The sequence below is a fragment of the Balaenoptera musculus genome, chromosome 2 (assembly GCF_009873245.2).
Source record: "Balaenoptera musculus isolate JJ_BM4_2016_0621 chromosome 2, mBalMus1.pri.v3, whole genome shotgun sequence".
NCBI classification, from domain to species: domain Eukaryota; kingdom Metazoa; phylum Chordata; class Mammalia; order Artiodactyla; family Balaenopteridae; genus Balaenoptera; species Balaenoptera musculus.
The window spans coordinates 62,342,239-62,365,170 of NC_045786.1; the positions used below are offsets into that span (position 1 = coordinate 62,342,239).

A 22,932-nucleotide genomic window follows, 5' to 3' on the forward strand; every position below is an offset into this window, starting at 1 on the left:
GGTTGAAATAAAAGGATGGAAAAAGATATACTATGCAAACATTAACCAAAAGAAATCAGGAGTGGCTATATTAATATCAGATAAAGTAGATCTCAGAGCAAGAAATTTGTCAAGAACAGAGAATGATATTACATAATGATAAAAGAGTCAATCCTAAATGTGTATGCACCAACCAACAGAGTTGCAAAATATGTGAAGCAAAAACTAACAGAACTGAAAGGAGAAATAGATAAATTAATAATTACAGTTGTAGACTTCAATACCCATCTCTCAACAGGTGATAAAACAAGTAGCCATAAAGTCAGCAAAGCTACAGAACTCAACAACACCATCAACCAACAGGATCTAATCAGCATTTATAGAACAATCCACCCAACAACAGCAGAATATACATTCTTTTCAATCACCAAAAAACCCACATTTACCAAGATAGATCATATTCTGAGGATCACAAAACCTCAACAAATGTAAAAAAAATTGAAATCATACAGAGTATGTTCTCTGACCACAATGGACTCAAACTAGAAATCAGTAACAGAAAGATAACAGGAAAATCTCCAAACACTTGGAAACTAAACAATACACTTATAAATAAAAAGAGGACATTTCAAAGAAATTTTTAAAAATACATCAAGCTCAGTGAAAATGAGATGTTCTGGCAACCCATTCCATAATCAGGTAATTACAAGGAGTAACTTTTATTAAAAGTCAAAAAAGAATTTTAAAAAAATCACAGTTTATTTCTGAATTTGAATATTGTTGTAAGAACATTTTATTGATTCCAGTTGCTACTGCTGCTCTTGAGCAGTTTCTTGGAATAGTCAATGGAATTGACAGGTTAGCAATTTTACTGAAAGAAGGCAAGAAAAAATTAATGAAATAAACATATAATTTATTGTATTACTTCTCTGCCCAAACATCACTGACCCATCAAGAGAATACTCAGACATGAGCAAGAGTAATAAAATTCTATCAGCTCTGATATTTTGCCAACTTTCAGTCATATAAAAACAGCTTTACACATATTTTTCATTTTTATTATGAAGGTGTATTTGTGGAAATAAGAAGTGAACATATTTTATTTAACAAACTGTAACTTGATTTATATTTTTTAAATATTTAGACACACAATATGTCTGTTTTTCATTTCTTCTCTTGCCCTGGGCCCAGCAGATGTTAGGGGTGGGCCTGGTCCTAACCTCCTTGACCCTCAGACCCTCAGCTTCCTTTTCCGGAAAAGGAGGATAACACTCCTGAGCTCACGAATTCGGATGAACTAGGCACCTGAGCAAATATGGCTAATATAAGTTCCCTCACTCTCCTGAGGAGGAATTCATGTTCTAGGAGTGTTTTGGAGTTTTTGTTTTTCTTTCTTTAAAATTTTATTTTTATTTTTTGGGGTATGCACGGGAGACGAATGTGTTTATGCACGGGAGTCTCGTGGGTAAGGAAGTGGTTGAAAACACCGAAGGGAGAGTTGTGTGATAGGGCGGGGTGGGATCGGCTCCGAGGAACTGGCTTTGGTAGTGGGAATGGAGAAGAGGAATCCCCATCCGCCCCCGCAGGAAACGCTCCAGTGATTGGAGCTGTGTGTGCTTGTGTGCGCCGGTGTGTGAGGAGGGGGTTAGCTCTGACTCCCGCAGACATCACCACGCATGACGAAGCTACTTCCCCTCAGGCGGTCCAAGGCGCACACGCGCGATCCACGGCCACGCCTGCACACACTCGACACACACAGGGTAACTGAGGGTCCGGTTGCCATGGCGAGCAGGAGCGCTAGAGCCCTGCCGCCCCGCCCGCCCCCGGCCGAGCCCGGTCAACTCCATCTCTGATTGGCCGCTGCTTCCTCATTATGCAAATCATTTGCGTAGACCCGGCGGCCAGCTGCCTTACGTCATCAAACACGGGGGCTGGGGCTCGGGGCTCAGCTCCGGGAGAGCTCGGGCGGGAGCCCAGAGAGCGAGGCGCGGGGACCTGAAGCCAGACCCCAGCATCCCGCCGCTTCGGCCCGGGCCTGCCCCGCCCCCTGCCCCGCCCTTTTCCAGCCCGCCCCACCCTTTCTACGCCCCTCCATCCGGACCCCGCCCCCGGTGCAGCCCCCCCGCCCTCGCTGCCCGGGTCCCGCCCCCTCCCCTCCTGGCCCTCGCCACCGGTCCAGGGAGGGGACGGCGGGACAGGCGGGACCGGCGGGAGGGAGGACCGGGCGGGGATATGGCCGCGGCGCCAGGAGGGTCTGCGCCGCCCGCCGGCCCCGGCCCGCGCCTGGGTTTCAGCACCGCGGACAGCGGCGTCGGCATGAGCGGGCTAAACCCGGGTCCTGCCGTGCCCATGAAGGACCACGACGCCATCAAGCTCTTCGTGGGGCAGATCCCGAGGGGCTTGGACGAACAGGACCTCAAGCCGCTGTTCGAGGAGTTCGGCCGCATCTACGAGCTGACGGTGCTGAAGGACCGGCTCACCGGCCTCCACAAAGGTGCGCGGGGTCAGCCCAGCCCAGCCCAGCCCAGCCCTGCCCAGCCCTGCCCAGCCCCATTCCGATTAGAGTGCGGCCCAGCCCAAATCCCAGCCTCAACCCCAGCCCCAACCCTAGCCCTACCTAGAGCCAGTCCAACACCAGTCTAATACCAGCCCACTTCAGCCCAGTCTTCTTCCCAGATCACAGAACACCCAACCCAGAATTTTCTCTCTGACATCCTCCCTGTGATCATCACTCCGGTCCCAACATGTACTCCACTCTAACCTCCAACTCCCTACCCTTCACGTCTCACATCCCAACACTCCTCGCCTTTCAGCTGGACTGCCCTCTATCCCTCCCATCAGACATCTCAAATCCTGGAATTTGGAAACTTATTCCACCTTCTAGTTCTCTGACACCTTCAATCTCCCAAACCCTGGACCCAATCATTCCTGAACCACCATCCCTCCACCCCCATCTGGTACCACCCCACTCAGGCCTAACCACCTTCACACACATTTGGGGCTTGCACCCCTCACTCTGGCCTCCAAGACCAGTCAACCCCCAGAACCTTCTTTTGATTCACACTGCCAACCTAAAATCTCACAGACCCAAACTCTCCCCTTCTTCAGAACCCATGCCTGTCTAAGTCACAAAATCCAATTCCCCTCCCAGGAGGCTCTCAGCACCAAATTCTGCCTTCATGCTTAACAATATCCCCAGTCTCTCCTACTCCCATCCAGAATCCCAACACTGTCTTCCTTTTCTGATTTGAGTCCAGAACTCTGATCTCAGCTGGGAACTCCAGCCACCTCGTGCCCCCTCATCTCAGGTTTCTTCTCAGCTGAACCTACACTTCTTTTACCCTCTAATCTTCCCACTCCTGTGACACATATTTGTCCCTTCCCAATCCTCTTTATGGCCTCCTGCTTTCCCTCCCTCACAGGGTGGTCCTGGACCAGAGCCTGTGGACCAGAGCCTCAGGGTGGGTCAGGTTGAAGAGGCAGAAAGGGGTCTTCTCCCTGCCCTTGCTAGAGAGAGACGCACCATGGTCCTGTCCAGCCACACCCCTTTCCTCCTGTAGGGATAGGGAGGAGGCTTGTTTACATGCAGAAAAGTCTGTCCAGGCTGGGCTGGAGTAAGAGAGCCAGAGACACATGTCATACATGGGCAGGGGAAGGAAATTATTTGAGGAGAAACACCTTTTTCTCTCCCCACCTTCACCATGCTGCAGTTTTAGGGTTTGGGGAGTGGGGGAGGGTCCCCAACTATCCTCCATGATCTTTCCAGGAGAGAAGTGGTGGGCCCTGGGTAACAGCTAAATGTACTTTCCTAAGGGCTAAGAGCTGGAATCAGGCTGCCACCTTTTCAACTCAGAGGCTTTGGAGAGTTCCTAGGCACACTAACATAGAGGCTCCAGGAAAATGCCCATAGAAGATCCGGGAGCAGCTATGAAGCAGTGCATCTTCCTCCCTCCTGGGTGGGGTCATTTTTAGAGGGGCATGAAATGACAAGACCATACCATCCAGATTCCTTCTAACACAGTCCAGCTGCCCAGCTGTACATCCATCCATAGCAATTTATTTTCTTATTTTCTAGACATTTATTTCAGTATGTAAGTCCAAGCTAATCTTTCTGAGCCATCTGTACAGTAAGGGAAGTGTATAGAATACCTTTAATTCTCACTCAAACACCATCAGAGTCTCTGAACTGTTCCCTCATCCTTTCTCTCTTTCTCTCTACACTTAGTTCTAATTCTTCCTGTTGTTTTTCATTCACCTGTCCTTCAAGCCATGCTTCTCTGTCTTTTTAATCCCTCCATTCTTCCACCCCCTATCCCAGGTAGTCACACAGGGCTCCTTTAGGCAGCAGCTAGGCCCTCGAGCCTTTCTGAGAGGGCCCCAGCCCTGCCCAGTTCTGACGTCAGCTAATATGGCTTGGTGGCAGTAGATGGAGCAGAGATGTAAGCGGAATCAGGTGTTTGGTGATTTATCCCCAAACCAACCCACAGCTCTTGAAGGCGGGGTTGCCTTGCAAGATCACTGGGGAGGGTCTCCAAGTCAACATGTTCTCCACCTTCTCCCCAGCAACAGTGATGTCCAAAAGCCAGAGTGACTCGTTTTCTTTCTGATGGCTGAGTACCACGGGGGCAGCCACAGTGCTTTGAAAACAAGCTCAGCCTAGGAGTTTGGAGATTCCAAACCCTATCCTGCCACTTGTATACTCTCTGGGCTTCAGTTTCCTTATTGATATGATAAGAGTTTGTCCCAGGAGTTCCCTGAGGTCACTTTAACGCAGTGAATGGCAGATATCCGCCCACCTTAAGAGGGCAACCACATAGAAGACATTGGAGAAAATGTTCCCATTTGCCTTTGAAGTCTGCTGAGGTCTAAGTGGAAAAGTGCACCAAGCTCCTAATGGCTTCCCACATCCACTTTCTCTTCCTTCAGTCTTTCTCCTTCCTACACTCAGAAGGCTGTTTTTGAAAACACAGACCTAATGTCACAACCCTTTAGTGGCTCTCCGCTATTCTTAGGAAAAAGTTCAAAATCCAGACTGAGGTTATAGATGAGCTGATACCTGCATACCTCACTGGCCACTCTGCCCCTAAGTTGCCAATCTCCAACCATACTAGCCTTCCATCCATTTCCCCAACACACTGAATTCTTCACTCAGTCATCATATGTACTATTCTCTCTGCTTGAAATAATCGCCACACTTTTTGTTACCTCATTAACACCCGTTTGTTATTGAGAATTCAGTGTGTTCTTTGAGACATTCCTCAACCTTGTGGAGTTAGATACATCCCCCTCATGATCCTTTACATGATCCCCCTGAGGGCAGGAAATGTATCTGTCTTGTTGCCACTTTACCTTCAAGCCGTCATAATGTCCCACCATAATAAGTATTCAATAAATCTTTTCTGAATGAGCGAGTGCTCAATGACTTTTGGAAAGGAAGAAATCTTGGCTCTGTTCTTCCTAGCAGGCTACAGGTTCTGAGGCTGGACAAAGAGGGGGTAGGACTGATCCTTTGGCTCAACCCCGACTCCTCTTCCCTGTATCTACTGGTTCTTTTAGAGAAGTCAAATTTGGGGCACAATAACTATTTAAGAGGCCCTATCTTGAAGTCCTGGGAGAGCTGACAGATCAAGTTCCTTGGATAGGATTGGAAGTCCCTAGAAGCTCCTACCTATAGGACACCCTTAAACCAGTCCCATCTTCCAAGCCTCAAAGTTATCCCTTCCTCAGACTCAAACTAGGAGGAGGTGTTAGGAAGGAGTTCTGGGGTCCTGGGGTCCCAACCTTTCTCTTCCTCTTCTGTCTCCTCGAGTTGGGAAGGAATTGAGGCTGATTCTGAGAGACTTTGGGAGTATGAATCCAAAAAGGAAAGGGGAGGCTGTGGTTAAAGCTGAAGGCAAAGCTGCTTAGGGAGGTCTAACCCTAACAGGATTTATGGCTGGAGTCGGGAGGGGAGATGTGGGATTGTATTAGCATGTGACTGGGTGTGGGTACACATGTTCCATAGGCAAGAGGCCACGAGCAAATGAGAAGGAGCCAGAGCCTGGGACACAGGCACATGAAGCCCCTGCCTTCAGAGAAGGTGGGAGGCAGAGAAGCCTTCTCAGAAGTAGTGTCCTTGTTTAAGGAGAGTGGCCTTGAGTTTGTCAACTTAATGGGGTCTTTCCAGGAAGAGTATCTGGGGGTTTCAGGAAACCCCCTGAGCCAGCCTCTTCCTCCCCAGGCTGTGCCTTCCTCACCTACTGCGCCCGGGACTCTGCTCTCAAGGCCCAGAGTGCACTGCACGAGCAGAAGACCCTGCCAGGGGTAAGTCCACCAGGGTTGGGGGGGGGGATCACCTCAGGCTGGGGACATGCCCTATGTGCATGCCAAAGCAGCATATAGGGGCTGGGCTGGGACCAGGAACTAGAAGAAGAGTCATCTTTCCAGGAGAGGACTTACCTGTACCCTTAACAGCTACAGGTTATGTGTTATGTTCAGTCTTCTGGTCCAAAGAAATGGGCTCAAGACTCTTGGGCTAAGTGTACCACGCCCATATTTAGGAAAGGCATTACTGTTGTGAGCTATGCTAGAATTTGTCCATGTTGGCTAAAATCATGATTTTAGGTGTCATTTGTCACTGGTGTGAGCATATATGCAGATACATGGAGGAGAGGCTCTGCTGGTCTGGTATCCCACTTCCTCCAGTTCTAGGGTCCTTGATGGCACTTCCCTCTGGTCCTCTTCCTGTAATGTTTTTTGGGGTGTCTTGACTCACCAAGATTGCTTTCCCTCCACACCCCAAACACTTAGCTAAAGTTAAGAGAGACCTGATTCCACAGGCAGCTAGGCTACTGTGTATCAGTGGTACTTGATATGGCCTTGGCTAATGGCTAATCACTGGACAAAAGGGAAAGTGGGACCTACTGTGGAAGGAAGAAAGTGGTGATTGTTAGGAACTAGTGTGGGTTCACCAAGAGCAAGTCATACTACACAGCCTCATTCTTTCTTGTCCAAGGAGTGATATGTCTAGAACAAGAACGTTATGCAAATGTCCTGGGCAGGCCAAACCTGGGACTCATATCCAGTTCCAGGCCTCAGATTTAAGAGGGTCATTAGCCTACCAGAAAGAGACTAGGATGGGATGGGGACATAAAATATATTATGGAATGATAATTTGAAGAATTGGGGATATTTAGCTGGAGAAAATAGGGTTTAGTGGGGGCTGCAATAGGGAGGCATCATAACATAATAATTAAGAATACTAGTTTTTTGAGACTCACAGACTGGATTTGAATCCCAGCTCTGCCACTTACCACTTCTGTGTCTTCACATACATTACTAGAAAATTTCCTCATCTATAAGGAATGGGTTATACTAACACTTAGCTCACTGGGCTATTGTGAGCATGAACTGAGGCTTAGCAAGTGCCTGGCACAGAGTAAGATCTTGATACATATTACTGTTGGGGTGGGGAACCGCTTTCAGATCCTGAAGAGGGATTTGGTTTCCTATGGGTGGCCTCACAGAGCAGGAGCAGGATAAGTGGGGTATAAAGAACAGATGCACTAATTTCAGCTCAGTGTAAAGAAGTCATTTCTCTGAATTGGAGCTCTCCAGCAGTAAGACAGGCTTTACTTAGAGCTGATCAGGCTGTTATTGGGGTGTCAGATCCTAGAACCAATCCTTGTAATTGAAGGAACTTGAGCCTCGCTCTTGAAGATTCAGTGTCAAGTAAACCTAACTTATCACCCTCGCCAATCCTGTGTATGCAGGCTCTGGGGTCAGACAGACCTGGGTGTCGATCCAGGCCCTACCACTCACTAACTCTATGACCTTGAGCAAGTCTTTACCTCTCTAAGCCTAAGCTTCCTCATCTGTGAAATTGAACTTTTAGGGTTGTTATAATAATTAAATGAACTAAGTCATGTAAAGTGCTTAACACAGATCTTGGCAGACAATAAGTACTCAATACAGGTTAGCTGGTGGTAGTAGTAGTAGTAGTAGTAGTAGTAGTAGTAGTAGTAGTAGTAGTAGTAGTAGTAGTAACAGCAGCATTACTAGGAGTAATAGTAGAAGTCATTACTCATCCAACCTTGGGAGTAAATGACTTCTGTCACTGGAATTGAGTCAATGATATGAACGGTAACACTCCATGTGGGAAACATCATGATAAAGGTGCAGAGAGAAGAGGAACAGATGGGTGTGAAATGAGGCTGGGAGTGTAGAGGAGGGGCCCCCCATGTGAGCAGGGGCCAGACCAGAGAGAAGATCCACAGAGGGCAGTGGCTGAAGAGGAAACTTTGAACTCCAGGCTGAGGGGTTTGGACTTTATCCTGAAAGCAAATGGAAGGCACTGAAAAAATTAAGATGAACTTTGGGAGAACAAATCCCCTCCTCAGGGACTTGCCCGGTGGTCCAGCGGTTAAGAATCTCTCTTGCAATGCAGGGGATGCCAGTTTAATCCCTGGTCAGGGAACTAAGATCCCACATGCTGCGGGGCAACTAAGCCTGCACGCCACAGCTAGAGAGAAGCCCGTGCGCCAGAACGAAGAGCCTGCACACTGCAATGAAAGATCCCGTCTGCCGCAACTAAGACCCGATGCAGCCAATAAATAAATGTTAAAAAAAAAAATTCCCTCCTCAACCAGCCACAGGGCTCCACAAGAGACGGGGTACCTGGAGTACTCTATGAGGCTGAGGGCACCTGAGATAAGGACAGTGAAGCCCTATACTACTGAGATAATTTCTGGGAGAGAAAAGAGAAATAATAATAACTAACATATATTGACACCAGACAGTGTTCCTAGCACTTTACAGGTTCAAATTCATTTAATCCTCTATGAAGAAGGTATTGTTATTGGCATTCCCATTTTATAGATGAGGAAACTGAGTCATAGAAAACAAGTGACTTGCCCAAGGTCATGTAGCTACTAATGGGAAGATGTGGGCTTTGAGTGCAAGTAGTCTGGCTCCAGAACTCATTCACTTAACCACTGCGCTGTTACCTGAGCCAAGCTGGTGGTAGACAGGGGTCTAAAGTTCTGGAGGGGATGGTGACTGGATACATCTGGCCCCTCTCACCCTTTCATCTACAGGCTTCCAACATGGCCTGACTTCCTCTTGTACGGCCAGGATTGGCTTTATTCACCCTCCTCAGCTTAACAAAGTGAAAATTAATATTTAATTATTCTCCTAAATGAAAATCAATGGCCCTGTTGGCCAGCCCCAGCAATGGCCGAGCCATCAATCTTTCTTCTGGGCCTGCCAGGGGCAGCAGTAGCTTTAGTCACCTGGCCTCAGGCCCACCAGCATGGAGAGGAGGGTGCCCAGCTCTCTGTAGGCACTGGGTCCTGGGCACACCTGCCATCTGCTGGTGAAGCAGGGACAAGACTTCAATCTGGACTCTGGCTGGAGGCAGGCAGGACTGTCGCTGTGGGACTAGGAAAGGCTGGGTCAAACCTAAAGAGAAAGCCTGAACCGCTAGGAGAAATTTCATGTTATCTGCTGGACTGGGACCTCCCCTCAGCCCCCCTCCACCAGCTCCCTGCTAGTTTCTGTCACCTATCAAAGCTTGGCTCCCTACTCAGGACTTCCTTCAAACCTCAGTGGTCTGTCCCATCTTCTACAGCTTCTTCCCCATGAAGCTAGAGCTACTTCTTTCAGCCTCACTTTAGGCTTCAGAATCCACCTGAAGAAAGTGAGGCCCAACCTCAGCCCCGCCTTCTGGGATTCAGAAGGTTCCCTCCTGGCCCCGCACTTGTCTCTCTCCATGCTCATGCTCTCCTTTCCCCTGGGCATCCATCCCTTCAAACACCATGAAGGAGACAGACATAACTGAGTACATTTGCTTTTGCAGGTTGTGCCCTGCACAAAACAGCTTGAGTGGAAAAGGCAAACAGGGGCTGAAATCCAGCCATGCTCTACTGACCAAGCCATGCACATTATCACAGGACTGTGTCAGCCCAGAGGAAGGGGGACATTTTTCCTAATTTGCCCACAAGGTTGCCTCTTTGTAACTCACACAAAGGCACTGTATGTGCTAGCAACTGCCCAGTGCATGAGCTGGCGCCTTTGCCCTCAAGGAGCTTCCAGCCCAGAAATAACCTGTTGCACCTCAGTGGGGTTTAACCTCTGGGCACGTAGAAGAAGCATCAGGGGTGGAGAAGGAGGAGCTGCTTCACAGAGGAGATGCTGTCTGAGCTGAATCATGGTCATACTTCATCATGTTTGAAGGCCTAGAAACCTAAAAGACAAAAGTGTCTTCTGGAATTCTGGGGACAGTCAGGGAAAGTGCCCAGCAAAGATGTCTAAGGCTCCAAGTGAATGGAGAGTATCATGCATGTTGGGCAGCACAGGAGGCAGGACTAACAGGTTTTGGCTCCCAGTCTTAGGATCTTGGGCTTTACTGGGCGGCTTGCAATGGGGAACTGTGGGTGGATTTTAAGCAGGGAAGAGTGAAGAAATGGCATTGAAAGATCACTTTGGCTACAGTGTGAATGCTGGGGTGGAGAGGACGCAATGCTGGAGGCAGATGACCCTCTGGTAACACTTGCTGAGGGCATGTGAGTGATGATACTGGCCTGGAGCTGGGGTTAGGGTAGGAACGGAGAGGAGAGGATGGACTTGAGAACTATTTAGGAAATCCATATAGATTCTAGAACGAATGGGACTTGGCAGTGGGTTGAATTAGAGGAAGGGGGTGAGGTAGAACAAAGTACTGAAAATGGTGGTTTCCTTTCTATCTGCTCCACTCTTTCTTGCACCCATGACACCTCTCTTAGACCCATGAGTAGTCCCTTCTTTGGGGAGGCTCCAATAAGCATTCTTCCCATGGTGAGGGGAAAGGGCTGAGGGCATGAGTGCTGAGTGGAGGGAAGAGTTGTGATCAGGACAGAAGAGTGTGAAGAGGGCAATGTGGAGCCCAAATGCAGGAATTTTTGGCAAGTCAAGCAGGGAGAAGGGGTAAGGTCTTGCCTTCCCTGCTGCTTACAGGGGCAGAAGGACTAGGACCCTGTGCGTGTCTGTCCTGCCTCTGACCTTCTCCACTCCACCACTTGGAGTAGGTTGTCCTCTCCTCTTTCTGACATACTCTCCCTTGATTTCCCCTCCAGGGCTGGGCCCTGAAGCAGAAATGTGCCTGGACTCGGGAAGGTCTCAGGGGAATAGGTGCTCAGCCAAGGGCAACAGCTCCTGTGAGGTCCCATGACAAGTTCTTGGCCAAGGAGGCAATGCCCTCTTTTCTTCAAAGGGGAACAGTGATTACTTGACTCCGCTTCCACATCCCTCCCCTCGCTGTGGCAGGAACGAGGCAGGGTAGGGTTGCCCAGGTAGCTCATGTGGGCAGCTCTTTTTCTCCTTTAGCCACAAAGAACATACCTAAAAACCGGGTGTCCTCCCTAACCACTTCCCAGTGGAGACTGAAGGCCCAGAGCCTGGGGAGCATTACTCTTCCCAACTCTGTCATCACCATCTTGGGCTCCTCCCCTGAGGACTTCCCCTGCACCTCCTAGCTCCCAAACTACCAACTTCCCCAACACCTAAGCCATAAGCCTGAGAGTCAGCCAAAATTCCCTCCTCTCCCTCAGTCCCCACATCCAATAGAACTTTAGTCCAGTTGATTCTTCCTGAACATCTCCTGAATCTGTCCATTTCCTTCTGCCCTAGTCCAGGTCACCCTCACCCCTTACCTGTATCACTGATCCTCCTGCCTCTAATCTTTCCCTTTCCAATCCTTTCTCTGCATAATGACAGCTCATGGGATCCTTCATAAGACAGATCCCTCCCCTACTTAATATCCTTCCCTGGATCCCTATTGCCTTTGAAATACAACAAAGTCAAAGCTCCTTGTCATGGTTTTCACAACCTGCCCTGATCTGGCCCCCGCCTACCCTTCAATTTCATATCCTTCCATTTAAAACTCACATGAACAAATACAAACAAACAAAAAATTTATTACATCTGGTGCACCTACTAAGATCTTGCCTTTGTCATTTTCGCCACACCCCTTCAAGGTGGGATCCTGAGTCCCCTTTTACTAATGTGGATACTGAGGCTCAGAGACCTTAAGGAAGTTGTCAGTGATGGAGCCAGGATTTAAACCCACGTCCATCTGACTTGGCAGCAATATGTACTACCCTAGCTCCCTCGGTGTCAGGTGCCCACCAGAAAACCCTTGCTCCTTCAGATTGCATCTCCCTCTCCGTACCCCAGCCACCTGGAGTGTTCAGCCTCCAGCCCCACCTCTCCCACGATCTCCACATGGCCCAAATGACCCCCGTGCTGCAAGACCCAGCTCAAACCCTGCCTCCCCCATGAAACTTTCCCTGAGCCAGCCTCTCCAGCTAGAGTCAGCCTCTCCCACAGCACTTTACCTTGCACGCCTCCCAAGGTCCTGGTCCCTCTGTGCCTCCTTATTTGTGTTCATGTCTTAAGAACGGAGCTGAGTGACACAATGCAAAAATCATGGACTTCAGTGTCAGGCAGACCTGGAGGCAAATCCCAGCTCAACCACTTACCCACCATGTGATCTTGGACAAGTGATTTAACCCCCCTCAGCCTCAGCTTTCTCATCTATACTATGGGAACAATGGCACTATCTTGCAGAGTGGTTGGAAGGAATTTAGAGACAATGTATGTAAAGTGCCCCAGGAAGGGCCTGGCACATCATGGGCTCTCTGGAAATGGTGGCATTATCTTCCCCTCTATACGCCTTTGAGGACAGGGTCCTAGGGTCATCGCTGTCTCCCCTGAAGGGCCCAGCCCAGGGCTCTTCACAGAGTTCTGGACATACTGGCAACATGCCCGAGTGGTGGAAAGTCTAGGTGCCCAGCCTCCAAGACCTGGACTCTGCCAGGTCCACGTGGGACATGTATGTACCACCTAATGCCCACTCTCCATCAAACAGTGGTGGAGAGGGGGAGGGGGAAAAGGGACATCCTCCAGGGCACCGATGAGCTCCATCTCCCCAGAAACCCAGCCGAGGAGGCAGCTGCCATGGAAACCACTGCTGTTACATGTGCTCATCACTCTAGGCTCCAGCGAGAAATTCTTAGGATCTATTTAAGAACTAATAAAATAAGGATGGTCTTGCTCACCCTCACTGCCCCCTACCCCAGGCTTCTACCCTTCTGCCACACTCCTCCCTACCTTTCCTGCACCCCCCTTTCCTGACCCCTTATCCCCTCATTTCCTTCCCATCTCCCCCAGTATTTCTCTCTTTCCTTGCCCCTGTGTAGGTCTGTCTTACTCTCTCATCATTTCTGTCTTCCTATGTCTCTTCATCTCTCCCTGTGTCTCTGCTCTCCATGGCTCTGTCTCTTGGTCTCTCCTCCACAGTCACAGGTGGCCATGCCCAGGGACGGGTCCTGTCCTCCTGGTCCCTGGTCCAGGCCAGTCCAGACCTGTCCAGCTCGCCCTGATCTCCTTGGATTGATCTGTCACCCCTCTAGACTGCAGCCCGAGTCCTGTCGGTGTCTCGGCCCTCACCCACAGCCTGGTACACTGCAGGTGCTCCACCACCAGCGGGTGGGTGTGTAAGAGCGCATAAGAACCTGAGCCCTGGGTGGGAGGGGGATTGCGCTGGTTCAGGCTTGGCCTGTTTTCCTTTCCTTTCCTTTTTTTTTTTTTAAGCCCTCCCCACTCCCCCTCCCCCAAATTTGATCCAAAGGAAATTGCTCAACTGTGACTGCCAGGGCGTTACTATGGTTACTAGGTAGCACTTGTGGCTATGGTAACAGGAAGCTGCCTGTTGTCTCGGCAACGAGCACACTGGTAGGGGATGGAGTGGCCCCTGATTGGTGCAGAAGCATTGCATTTCCTGAGGGGAGGGGGTCAGATCATCACCTTCTCAGGCCAGATGGCCATCAGTACCCCTTCCTCCATGAACAGGAAGGCTGCTGTTCTTTCCTTCCGGCACTCAGCTGTCTGCCCCCCAACAATAATTCCTCACATCCTATGCACCCAGCTCTTGGCTGTTTACAAAGACATTTTGCGTCCCCATTATGTCACGTGATCCCCACAACACCCATGAGAGGAAGGTGAGATGGGGATTCAATCATGAATTCTCTCAGGGTGGTTGGGGGATGGGAGTGGGTGGGGTATATATCGAAATCACCTAGGAGCGTGTACAAATTATACAATCCCGCAACTTAAGAGTCTGATATGGTTCCCAGGTGATTCTTATCTACCCCTGATCAGGGAACCCCTGAATTAGAAGGTGAAATTGGTTGGTGGGGGAGGGTATGGAGGGAGGAGTCAAGCTGCTTTCCAGGTTTATAGCCTGGATGACTGGAAGGATCAGGTTTGGGCAAAAAGATGAGCTCTGGTTTGGGTGTGTTGAGTGGAAGGTGCCAGTGGACTTTCTAGGCGGGGTGTCCGGCAAGAAGCTGGGCACATGGGTCTGAAGCTCAGGAGGGAGGTACAGGCTGGAGACGCAGGGCTCTGTGTCATCACTGTGGGGACAGGAGCTGAGGCTGTGGGTGTGGATGAGATTAGCCAGGAAGAAAGGGAAGAGTGGGATGAGTAGGGCCAAGGAGGGTGCCCTGGAGAACTCCAGCATCCTCAGGGGAAGGGGTCCCAGGGAGGGGACTGAGAGGGTGAGGGTAGAAACTATGGTGACCTAGAAGCTTGGGGAAGGTTTTTCTCATTTGACAAGTTGAATCTGAGAGAGGATGGCTTACTCGAAGTCATACAACCATTAAATGGCAGAGTTGGGGGTAGATAGCCCTAAATCTGATTCCCAGATTGTTTAATCTAAGTGACACAGAGAAGTATATTCTCAGTTTTAGACACAGAACACAAATCTGCCCTCCTACCCAATTCCTCGCACCCAAAGCCTTTAAGGAAGTCCAGGAGCCAGAGGGACAGGCCGCACATGGTCCCTACACAGAGCCAAGGCAGGAGAATCTCTTTGACCTCCACAGTCCCTCCTCTGCTTGCCCCTGAACTTCCTATCGCCTAATCCTTCAGGCTTCAGCACCTTCTAAATTCCTGCCTTTAAGGGAGGAACCTTGGAGAAAATCTATAATCCCTGTGTGAGAGTGGTGGGGTGTAGAGTTCAAAGGGGTGAGGGATTAGATCCTGAGGAGTCCAGGGGTGGAGAAGCCGGGGCAGGGCCAGGCAGTCACGCTGACTGGGTGTGTTGGTCCGATGTCTTTCAGATGAATCGTCCCATCCAAGTGAAGCCGGCTGCCAGTGAGGGCCGAGGAGGTAACTTGCCTGCCTGCCGAATCGCAGGGTATCATCCATGTCGGGGATGGTGGGCCCACTTCTGGAGTCAGGCCTACCTAGGGTTTATTACTAGAGCCTCCCTGGGTAAGGGGGGCAAGTAGGGAGGGACCAGATTACTTAGCACCAGACAGCTCAGCCATCCCAGGTCAGACTGAGGAGGGATGGGGTCCCAGCATCCCCAGACCCAGAAGAGGCAGGAAATAGAGGCTGGACATAGAGGAAGGGAGTTCTTGCCACCTTGCCCCTGGAGAGAGTTCATTCCTGTTTTAACAGGTGGAACTTCCAGGTTTGTTTGAAGAACCAGGTTAGAGTTATTTTCCTTTTCCAGATCTTCTGATTACAGAGAACTCAGTCCAGTCTGGGTTGGAGCCACTCATTCCTTCATTTCAGTTGCCTTGGGAAAAAGATGAGGCTGGTAAGACAGATTTTGTAGGCCATATTAAGGAACTGAACTCTATGCTGAGGACCGTGGAAAGTCTTCAAAAGTTTTTTTTTTAGCTGCACTGTTCCCTAGTGCAGAAAGACTAATGCTCCTTAAGAACAGGAGGGCTTGAGAGCCTGTGCTTTTTTTTTTTTAATCTTTATTAGAGTATAATTGCTTTACAATGTTGTGTTGGTTTCTGCTGTACAACAAAGTGAATCAGCTATATGTATACATATATCCCCATATCCCTTCCCTCTTGCGTCTCCCTCCCACCCTCCCTGTCCCACCCCTCTAGGTCGTCACAAAGCACGTAGCTGATCTCCCTGTGTTACGCAGCAGCTTCCCACTAGCTATCTATTTTACGTTTGGTAGTGTATATATGTCCATGCCACTCTCTCACTTTGTCCCAGCTTATCCTTCCCCCACCCTGTGTCCTCAAGTCCGTTCTCTACGTCTGCATCTTTATTCCTGCCCTGCCACTAGGTTCGTCAGTACAATTTTTTTAGATTCCATATATATGCGTTAGCATACAGTATTTGTTTTTCTCTTTCTGACTTACTTCACTCTGTATGACAGACTCTAGGTCCATCTGAGCCTGTGCTTTTTGACAACCAGCCGAGTTCTGGCCGGCTTCCATGCTGGAAAAGCAATACTAGCTTCTGGTGTCAGTTCTTGGTGTCTTTCTTGCCCTTGGGTGTTAAATCATTCCAAGAAATCTGCCTGGAGCCCTCCCTGACATTTGCTGACTGTCTCTTAAATAAGACTCTCTCCCCACCTTAGGGAGGTCAGCCATGGCTTTTTATTAGGTAAAAGAAGCTGCCCAAGATCAGGGAGAGAATGGAACCCAACTGACAGACATTTATTGACTCCTAATAATTCTGCACATCCTCTCAGACTTCAGGCTCAGTGTCCACACCTACAAGGGACTCTAGTAGCTTCATAGTTCCATTGCGGAGTTCTTTCCTCCAAGAAGTCCATTCTTCCTCCTTTTAGATTTTCTGATCTTTGGTCTTTGATTCTCCACTTCTGGTCAAGATGTTATCATCCCACTTTGTCTTGAGGAGATATTTCCAAGCTTCCTCCCTCTTCTCCAAACACACATCCTCCTTTTCCATCTCATTCTTTCCAGACTGGTTTTTGAGAAGTTCCAGGCTGCATACCAAACCTCTGGTTCACTTGTCCCAAGAATTTCTGCCTCTTGGGAAACTGTTAGGCATCAGGGCCAATTTTGGCCATCTTCTCAGCCCTGCCCACAAACACTAGACAGCTGAGAGGTCACCTGAGAGTACTTGAGTGAGCTAAGAAGCAGACAGGTTGGGCTGTAGTTTGTTCAACCATCCAACGCATATCTTTTGAGTAACTTACTCCACACTAGGAATGCAAGGCAGACCTGGCACCTGGCCTCATGGAGCTCTGGAGCTATAAGGGGATACAAACAGTAAAACAAAGCTATCATCCAGTGTGATCAATGCTTTCCAAGTCCTGGGGGATTGAAAAGCATTGGGGAGAACATGGGGCACCTTAGTCTGGGAGGTCAAGGTGGACTCCCAGAGGTGGTAATATTTAAGCTGAGATCTCAAGGATGAACAAGAAGTCGTCAAATAGAAAAAGGAGAAGCAAGGGAGCAAGTATTTCAGGCAGAGGGAAGAGCAGGTACAGAGCTCAGAAGAACATAGTGCAACTTGGAGTCTGGTTCAGGAACTAAATCCAGGATGCTGGGGCCACACTCGCTGCTTGGAGTCCAACACCCCTTGCCAGGGTGAGGGCCACTGCCCAAAGGAGGCCTCCACGCCGATTATGCTTCTGCTTAGCCTAGTCCAGATGTCTTGGTCATCTGGGCTCCCAGCAGTGGCATCAGCATGAGTTTTATCATTTGCTTCCCCGTTTTTGTACAAGTTTTTCAGGTGTAATATCATTGACACATTCTGTACATATGGCATTTCACCTCTACACCTGTTCAGATTCCGAGCAGCTCAAGAGAGCAGGAAAAGAAAATCTAGCTGAAAAGAGGTCTGCCTGGCAGTAGAATTCATAATTTTAGTAGTTATGTATAACATAGCTATTTCTTGACAAGTGACGGCTTTTTTTTTTCTCTTAACATTTTTATTGGAGTATAATTGCTTTACATTGCTTAAGTGATGGTTTTTAAAGAGCATATACTCCAAAGGCATCTATGGATAATCCTTCTTGCAGTTTTGGATGACCAGATCTCTCAATTCTTTCGTGTTCCCACTCTAAGTCACCAAATGTTCCCTGATACACATTTGGGAGAGAGGAGACATATGTACTAAGTCTTGCAAAACAGTTGGGTCTTTACAATTTACAAGTATTTTACTACCAACTGATCTGTGTTAGATACTAATCAAAATGTGTTTCTTCTCTTCAATGCTATTATATATCTCTTCAAAAGTGAGTTCAGCTCTCTGTTGAATTTTAACACAAATTAATGCTTTAGAAACTCAACTTTTAAAATGGTATTGAATTTGGTTTTGAAATGTAACATTTGACACCAATGTAGGACAGCTTGTCCCATTCAAGTCTCATCTCTGTTATCCCAAACATTCTATAAACCTTCAGAGTTAATGGTCACAGCTGCCCTGATACAGTTAAGCCTTTAAGCTTGCATATTTTAAAATTATTCTTGAAATTAAATCCTTTGTTTACAGTTGATTAATAATGATTTTTACATCTTACAAAAATACTGGTATCAATGCAGACATAATCAAGGGGGTATCAAGGCAAATGTAATCTTCCAAAATTTTGCCATTTTTTTCTGGAAGGGATTATTAGATTTTTCTTCCCATAAAACAGGGATCACTAACTCAAATGCTATAGGAGCCAGGTAAGTAACCCTAAATGGGTGAGACTGTCATGACGTAATGAAAGTTTTCTGTTTTAATTATATTAAATGTTGGCAACTAATTCAATTTTTAAAAGTGGGCCAGCATTGTGACAGCCTAACTAAACCTATCAGGTTTGCTTCTTTGGTCCAAAGACTGCCATTTTCTTTCCCATCTGCCATACAGGAGTATTCTATTATGTACACATGCATGAGCTTTTTGACAAAAATAGTTACTTTACATTCTATCTCTTGAATTTTCATGCCAATACAACAGAGTAGTATTACTCTTATTTTTAATCACTAGACATGAGGTTTGTGGTTGAAATAACCTATTTTTTATTTTATTTTCTTATAACTTCTATTATAGGTCTGTTTTATTTTCACTTCCAGCCAATGTTGTAGAAATCAAAGTGTTAGCACAGCAGGGGAGAGCCTGAATAGAAGTAAAATTGTTTTCATTGAAAAAAATGTTTAAAGCAAATTTATAAAAACATTTTTCATAACACCTTGGAAAGATACAGAGACATCCTGTCTTCTTCCCGCTATAACATTACCTACAACATCATTGTTCTTAAAACCACCCATTTGTTCCTAGAGACCAAACGGCTCCTTCTAAATCTGAAAGATCATAAGACTCTCTGTATAATCATGCTCTACAGGTCACAGATAGTCTCATGAACTTGATTCCCCCCACAAGCTTCTAGAATAGGTAGGGCAGGAAGAGCTATTTCCTCCAAGCTTCCAAATAAGGAAACAGAGGCTCTGAGGGCAAAGCCATCTCTGACTTTCCCCGTCTGACTTGGAGTCCCCTCGTAGGCACTTCGAAATAACCTATATTTTAAACACACTGTATGTTGCATTACTTTTAGAAGTTACTGGTAACACTTGCACATTCAATGCTTACAATGCAATAGTAGTAGCAACACAAGATCTGCCCGATAGAAGGTCTGGGGTCCTCTTCTTTCATGGTCATCCCTCGTAGCCTTGGTGGCACTCAGAGTGCATCCAAGTCTTCATGGACTATATTATAGTAGCCTTTTAATGTATGCCAGCCCTACGTGTATGTTTATACATATATATTTATACATATGTTTAATGTATCCCAGTTCCCATAAATTCTGCAGTCAAGTCCCACACTGTTCATATACTCCATGCTCTGTGCCTATATTTTACATCCTGTGGCATTGAACAGTACACTCTTTTTTTTTTTTTCAATAAATTTATTTATTTATTTTTGGCTGCGTTGGGTCTTCGTTGCTGTGTGCGGGCTTTCTCTGGTTGTGGTGAGCGGGGGCTACTCTTCGTTGCGGTGCACGGGCTTTTCACTGCGGTGGCTTCTCTTGTTGCGGAGCATGGGCTCTAGGCACGCGGGCTTCAGTAGTTGTGGCTCACGGGCTTAGTTGCTCCGTGGCACGTGGCATCTTTCTGGACCAGGGCTTGAACCTGTGTCCCCTGCATTGGCAGGTGGATCCTTAACCACTGCGCCACCAGGGAAGCCCAAGGTGCCCATTCCTAATTAAATATACATAGTGCCAAAAACTTTTCCCTCAGCATTTGTGTTTAATTGAATGTGAACATTAAAATGTTTGCCTGAATGAAAATTCAAAGTTCATGTATTTCAAATTGTTAAATTAACCTCAAATTACATGAGGTCAGAGCTAGGGATCCCTAAATCCCTCAGACAATGGTAACTAAATAGATCTATTTTATCTGCTCTTCAGCATGGAGACTGTGGTTGATTTTTCCTAGCTTAGATTATCTCTGCTATGGAAACACTAAAAATAAGTTGAACTGTAAGTACCAATCATATAGGGAAAGTATTTTTTAGTTCTAAGGCAAAATCTTCAAAATCACTGAACTACTGTATTTTCTTTCCTATCTTTCAAATTTTATAACATAAAATCAATAAATTCATAAGTCACAATTGTGATTGCTCTTTCCCCAACTTGGCTGTATTTTTTACTTAGCAAATATTTACAGATCCAAGATGCTTACGGTACAGAAATAGTTTAAGTAATAAATCCATGCAATCTTTTCACTTTAAGGGTTTGTTTTTTTTTTTACTTTAAAATTTAAAACTTTCTCTGAGGTAATGCCTCTGTTTTTTAATCTTCACATTTGGTTTAACTCAAAAGCCAATTATCTGTCATCACATCAACCCTCCTATAACCATCCTATAATTGTTTAATTTCTGCCTGAATTTGCAAGGGTTTGTTTAAATATCAGCCTGGATTTTGAGTAATAAACATATATTACTATCAAACTAAGTAAGCCATCTTTTCCAATTTTTTTTTCTAGGATTCTATTCTATTCAGTGTTTAACAACCAAACTTTAAGTTAAAGTTAAACTTTGAGCTAGAATTTTCAGAATTTCTTAATACTGGGACATATTCTCTGGCCTGAATCAGACACGGATCTTAGCAACAACTGTTCTATTAGTCAGTTGACACTCATATCTGTCTTTGATCCTCACACTGATTTAATTCTAAAAAGTATTCTTCCAACTAAAACCTGACTAGATAAGGCTCACAGTACTGCATAAGACCTGGTAATGTCAAGTTAATGTTTCACTTCCTGAAATGCATTTTACCTCCGAAGGAAAAGAGTGGTGCTTTCCTGCAGTTTGACTCAGAGTGGATCACCCAAAGCTAATTGTTGTAACACTTTTAGGCCATGGCTATGGCTGAACCTCTGACAAGCCCTTCAGGTACAAGTGTATAGCCCACAAAAGAAAAATGCATCTCCGGAGGCTGAGATCTTCTCTCTTAAGGGAACCTGAAAGCCCAGGCTTGGTCTACCTTTCTTACTCGCCTCCTGGCTCTCCTGGATCAGGATGAAGGAACAGTGGAGTCTCTGTTCTTTCTTAATCTAAGTCCCTATTTTTCAGGCCTCCTCCTTCACTGTATTTTTTTTTAATTGGGGTAAAACAGACATAACATAATCTTTACTATCTTTACCATTTTTAAGAGTACAGTTCAATACTGTTAGCAGTACTCACATTGCTGTGCAACCTCCAGAACTTTTTCATCTTACAAAACTCAAAGTCTGTACCCATTAACCAACAACTCTCCATTTCTCCCTCCCTCCAGACCCTGGCAACTGTCTTTTTGTGACTGGCTTATATCACTTAGCATAATGTCCTCAAGTTTCATCCATGTTGCAGCATGTGTCAGAATCTCCCTCCTTTTTTTTTTTTTTTTTTAACGTCTTTATTGGAGTATAATTGCTTTACAATGGTGTGTTAGTTTCTGCTTTACAAAAAAGTGAATCAGCTATACATATACATATATCCCCATATCTCCTCCCTCTTGCGTCTCCCTCCCACCCTCCCTATCCCACCCCTCTAGGTCGTGACAAAGCACCGAGCTGATCTCCCTGTGCTATGTGGCTGCTTCCTACTAGCTATCTATTTTACCTTTGGTAGTGTATATATGTCCATGCCACTCTCTCACTTCGTCCCAGATTACCCTTCCCCCTCCCCGTGTCCTCAAGTCCATTCTCTACGTCTGTGTCTTTATCCCTGTCCTGCCCCTAGGTTCTTCAGAACCATTTTTTTTTTTTAGATTTCTCCTTCCTTTTAAAAGCCGAATGATATTCCATTGTACATATATACCATATTTTCTTTATCCATTCATTGGTTGATAGACATTTAGGTTGCTTCTACCTTTTGACTATTGTGGATAATACTAATGTGAACATGAGTGTACAAATATCTCTTTGAGACTGCTTTCAATTCTTTTGGATATATACCCAGAACTGGTATTGCTGGATAATATGGTAATTCTATTTTTAATTTTTTGAGGAACCGCCGTACTGTTTTCCATAGCAGCTTGTACCATTCTACATTAGTGCACATACATACATAATTTCTCCACATCCTTGCCAACACTTATTTCCTCCCCCCCCCCTTTTTTTAATAGCAGTCATCCTGATGGGTGTCAGTTGATATCTCGTAGTTTTGATTTGCACTTTCTTGATTATTAGTGATTTTGAGCATCTTTTCATATATTTGTTGGTCATTGTATATCTTCTTTGGAGAACTATCTATTCAGATCTTTTGCTCATTTTTAAAAATTGAATTATTTTTGTTGTTGTTGAGTCATAGGAGCTCTCTATATATTCTGGATATTAAACTTTTATCAGATATATGGTTTGCAAATATTTTCTCCCATTCTGTAGGTTGCCTTTTCACTCTGGTTGTGTCCTTTGATGCACAGTAGTTTTAAAATTTGATGTACTCTAAAATTTCTATTCTTACTTTTGTTGCCTGTGCTTTTGGTGTCATATCCAAGGAATCACTGCCAAATGCAAGGTCATGAAGCTTTTCCCCTGTTTCTTCTAGGAGTTTTGTAGTTTTAGCATTTATGTTTATCTTTGATCCATTTTCATTTAATTTTTGTATACAGTACGATGTAAGGGTCCAACTTCATTCTTTTGTATGTAGATGTCCAGCTTTCTTAGCAACATTTGTTTAAAAGAC

The 22,932-nt window shown here is 46.4% G+C and overlaps 1 protein-coding gene across 4 annotated transcripts in view; it reads left to right on the forward strand.

The window, feature by feature from the left end:
- The first annotated feature begins 2,202 nt into the window (after nt 1-2,202).
- The window catches only part of CELF6 (CUGBP Elav-like family member 6), a 29,613-nt gene continuing 8,883 nt past the window's right edge, over nt 2,203-22,932 (forward strand). For 2 of the 4 annotated variants that reach the window (XM_036842670.1, XM_036842671.1), the window contains exons 1-3: nt 2,203-2,473; nt 6,200-6,282; nt 15,117-15,165. In XM_036842670.1, the coding sequence (XP_036698565.1) occupies nt 2,212-2,473; nt 6,200-6,282; nt 15,117-15,165 (394 nt within the window). In that variant the 5' untranslated portion in view covers nt 2,203-2,211. The remainder of the gene's footprint in view (nt 2,474-6,199; nt 6,283-15,116; nt 15,166-22,932) is intronic. The other 2 variants (XM_036842673.1, XM_036842672.1) reach the window with 2 other exon arrangements.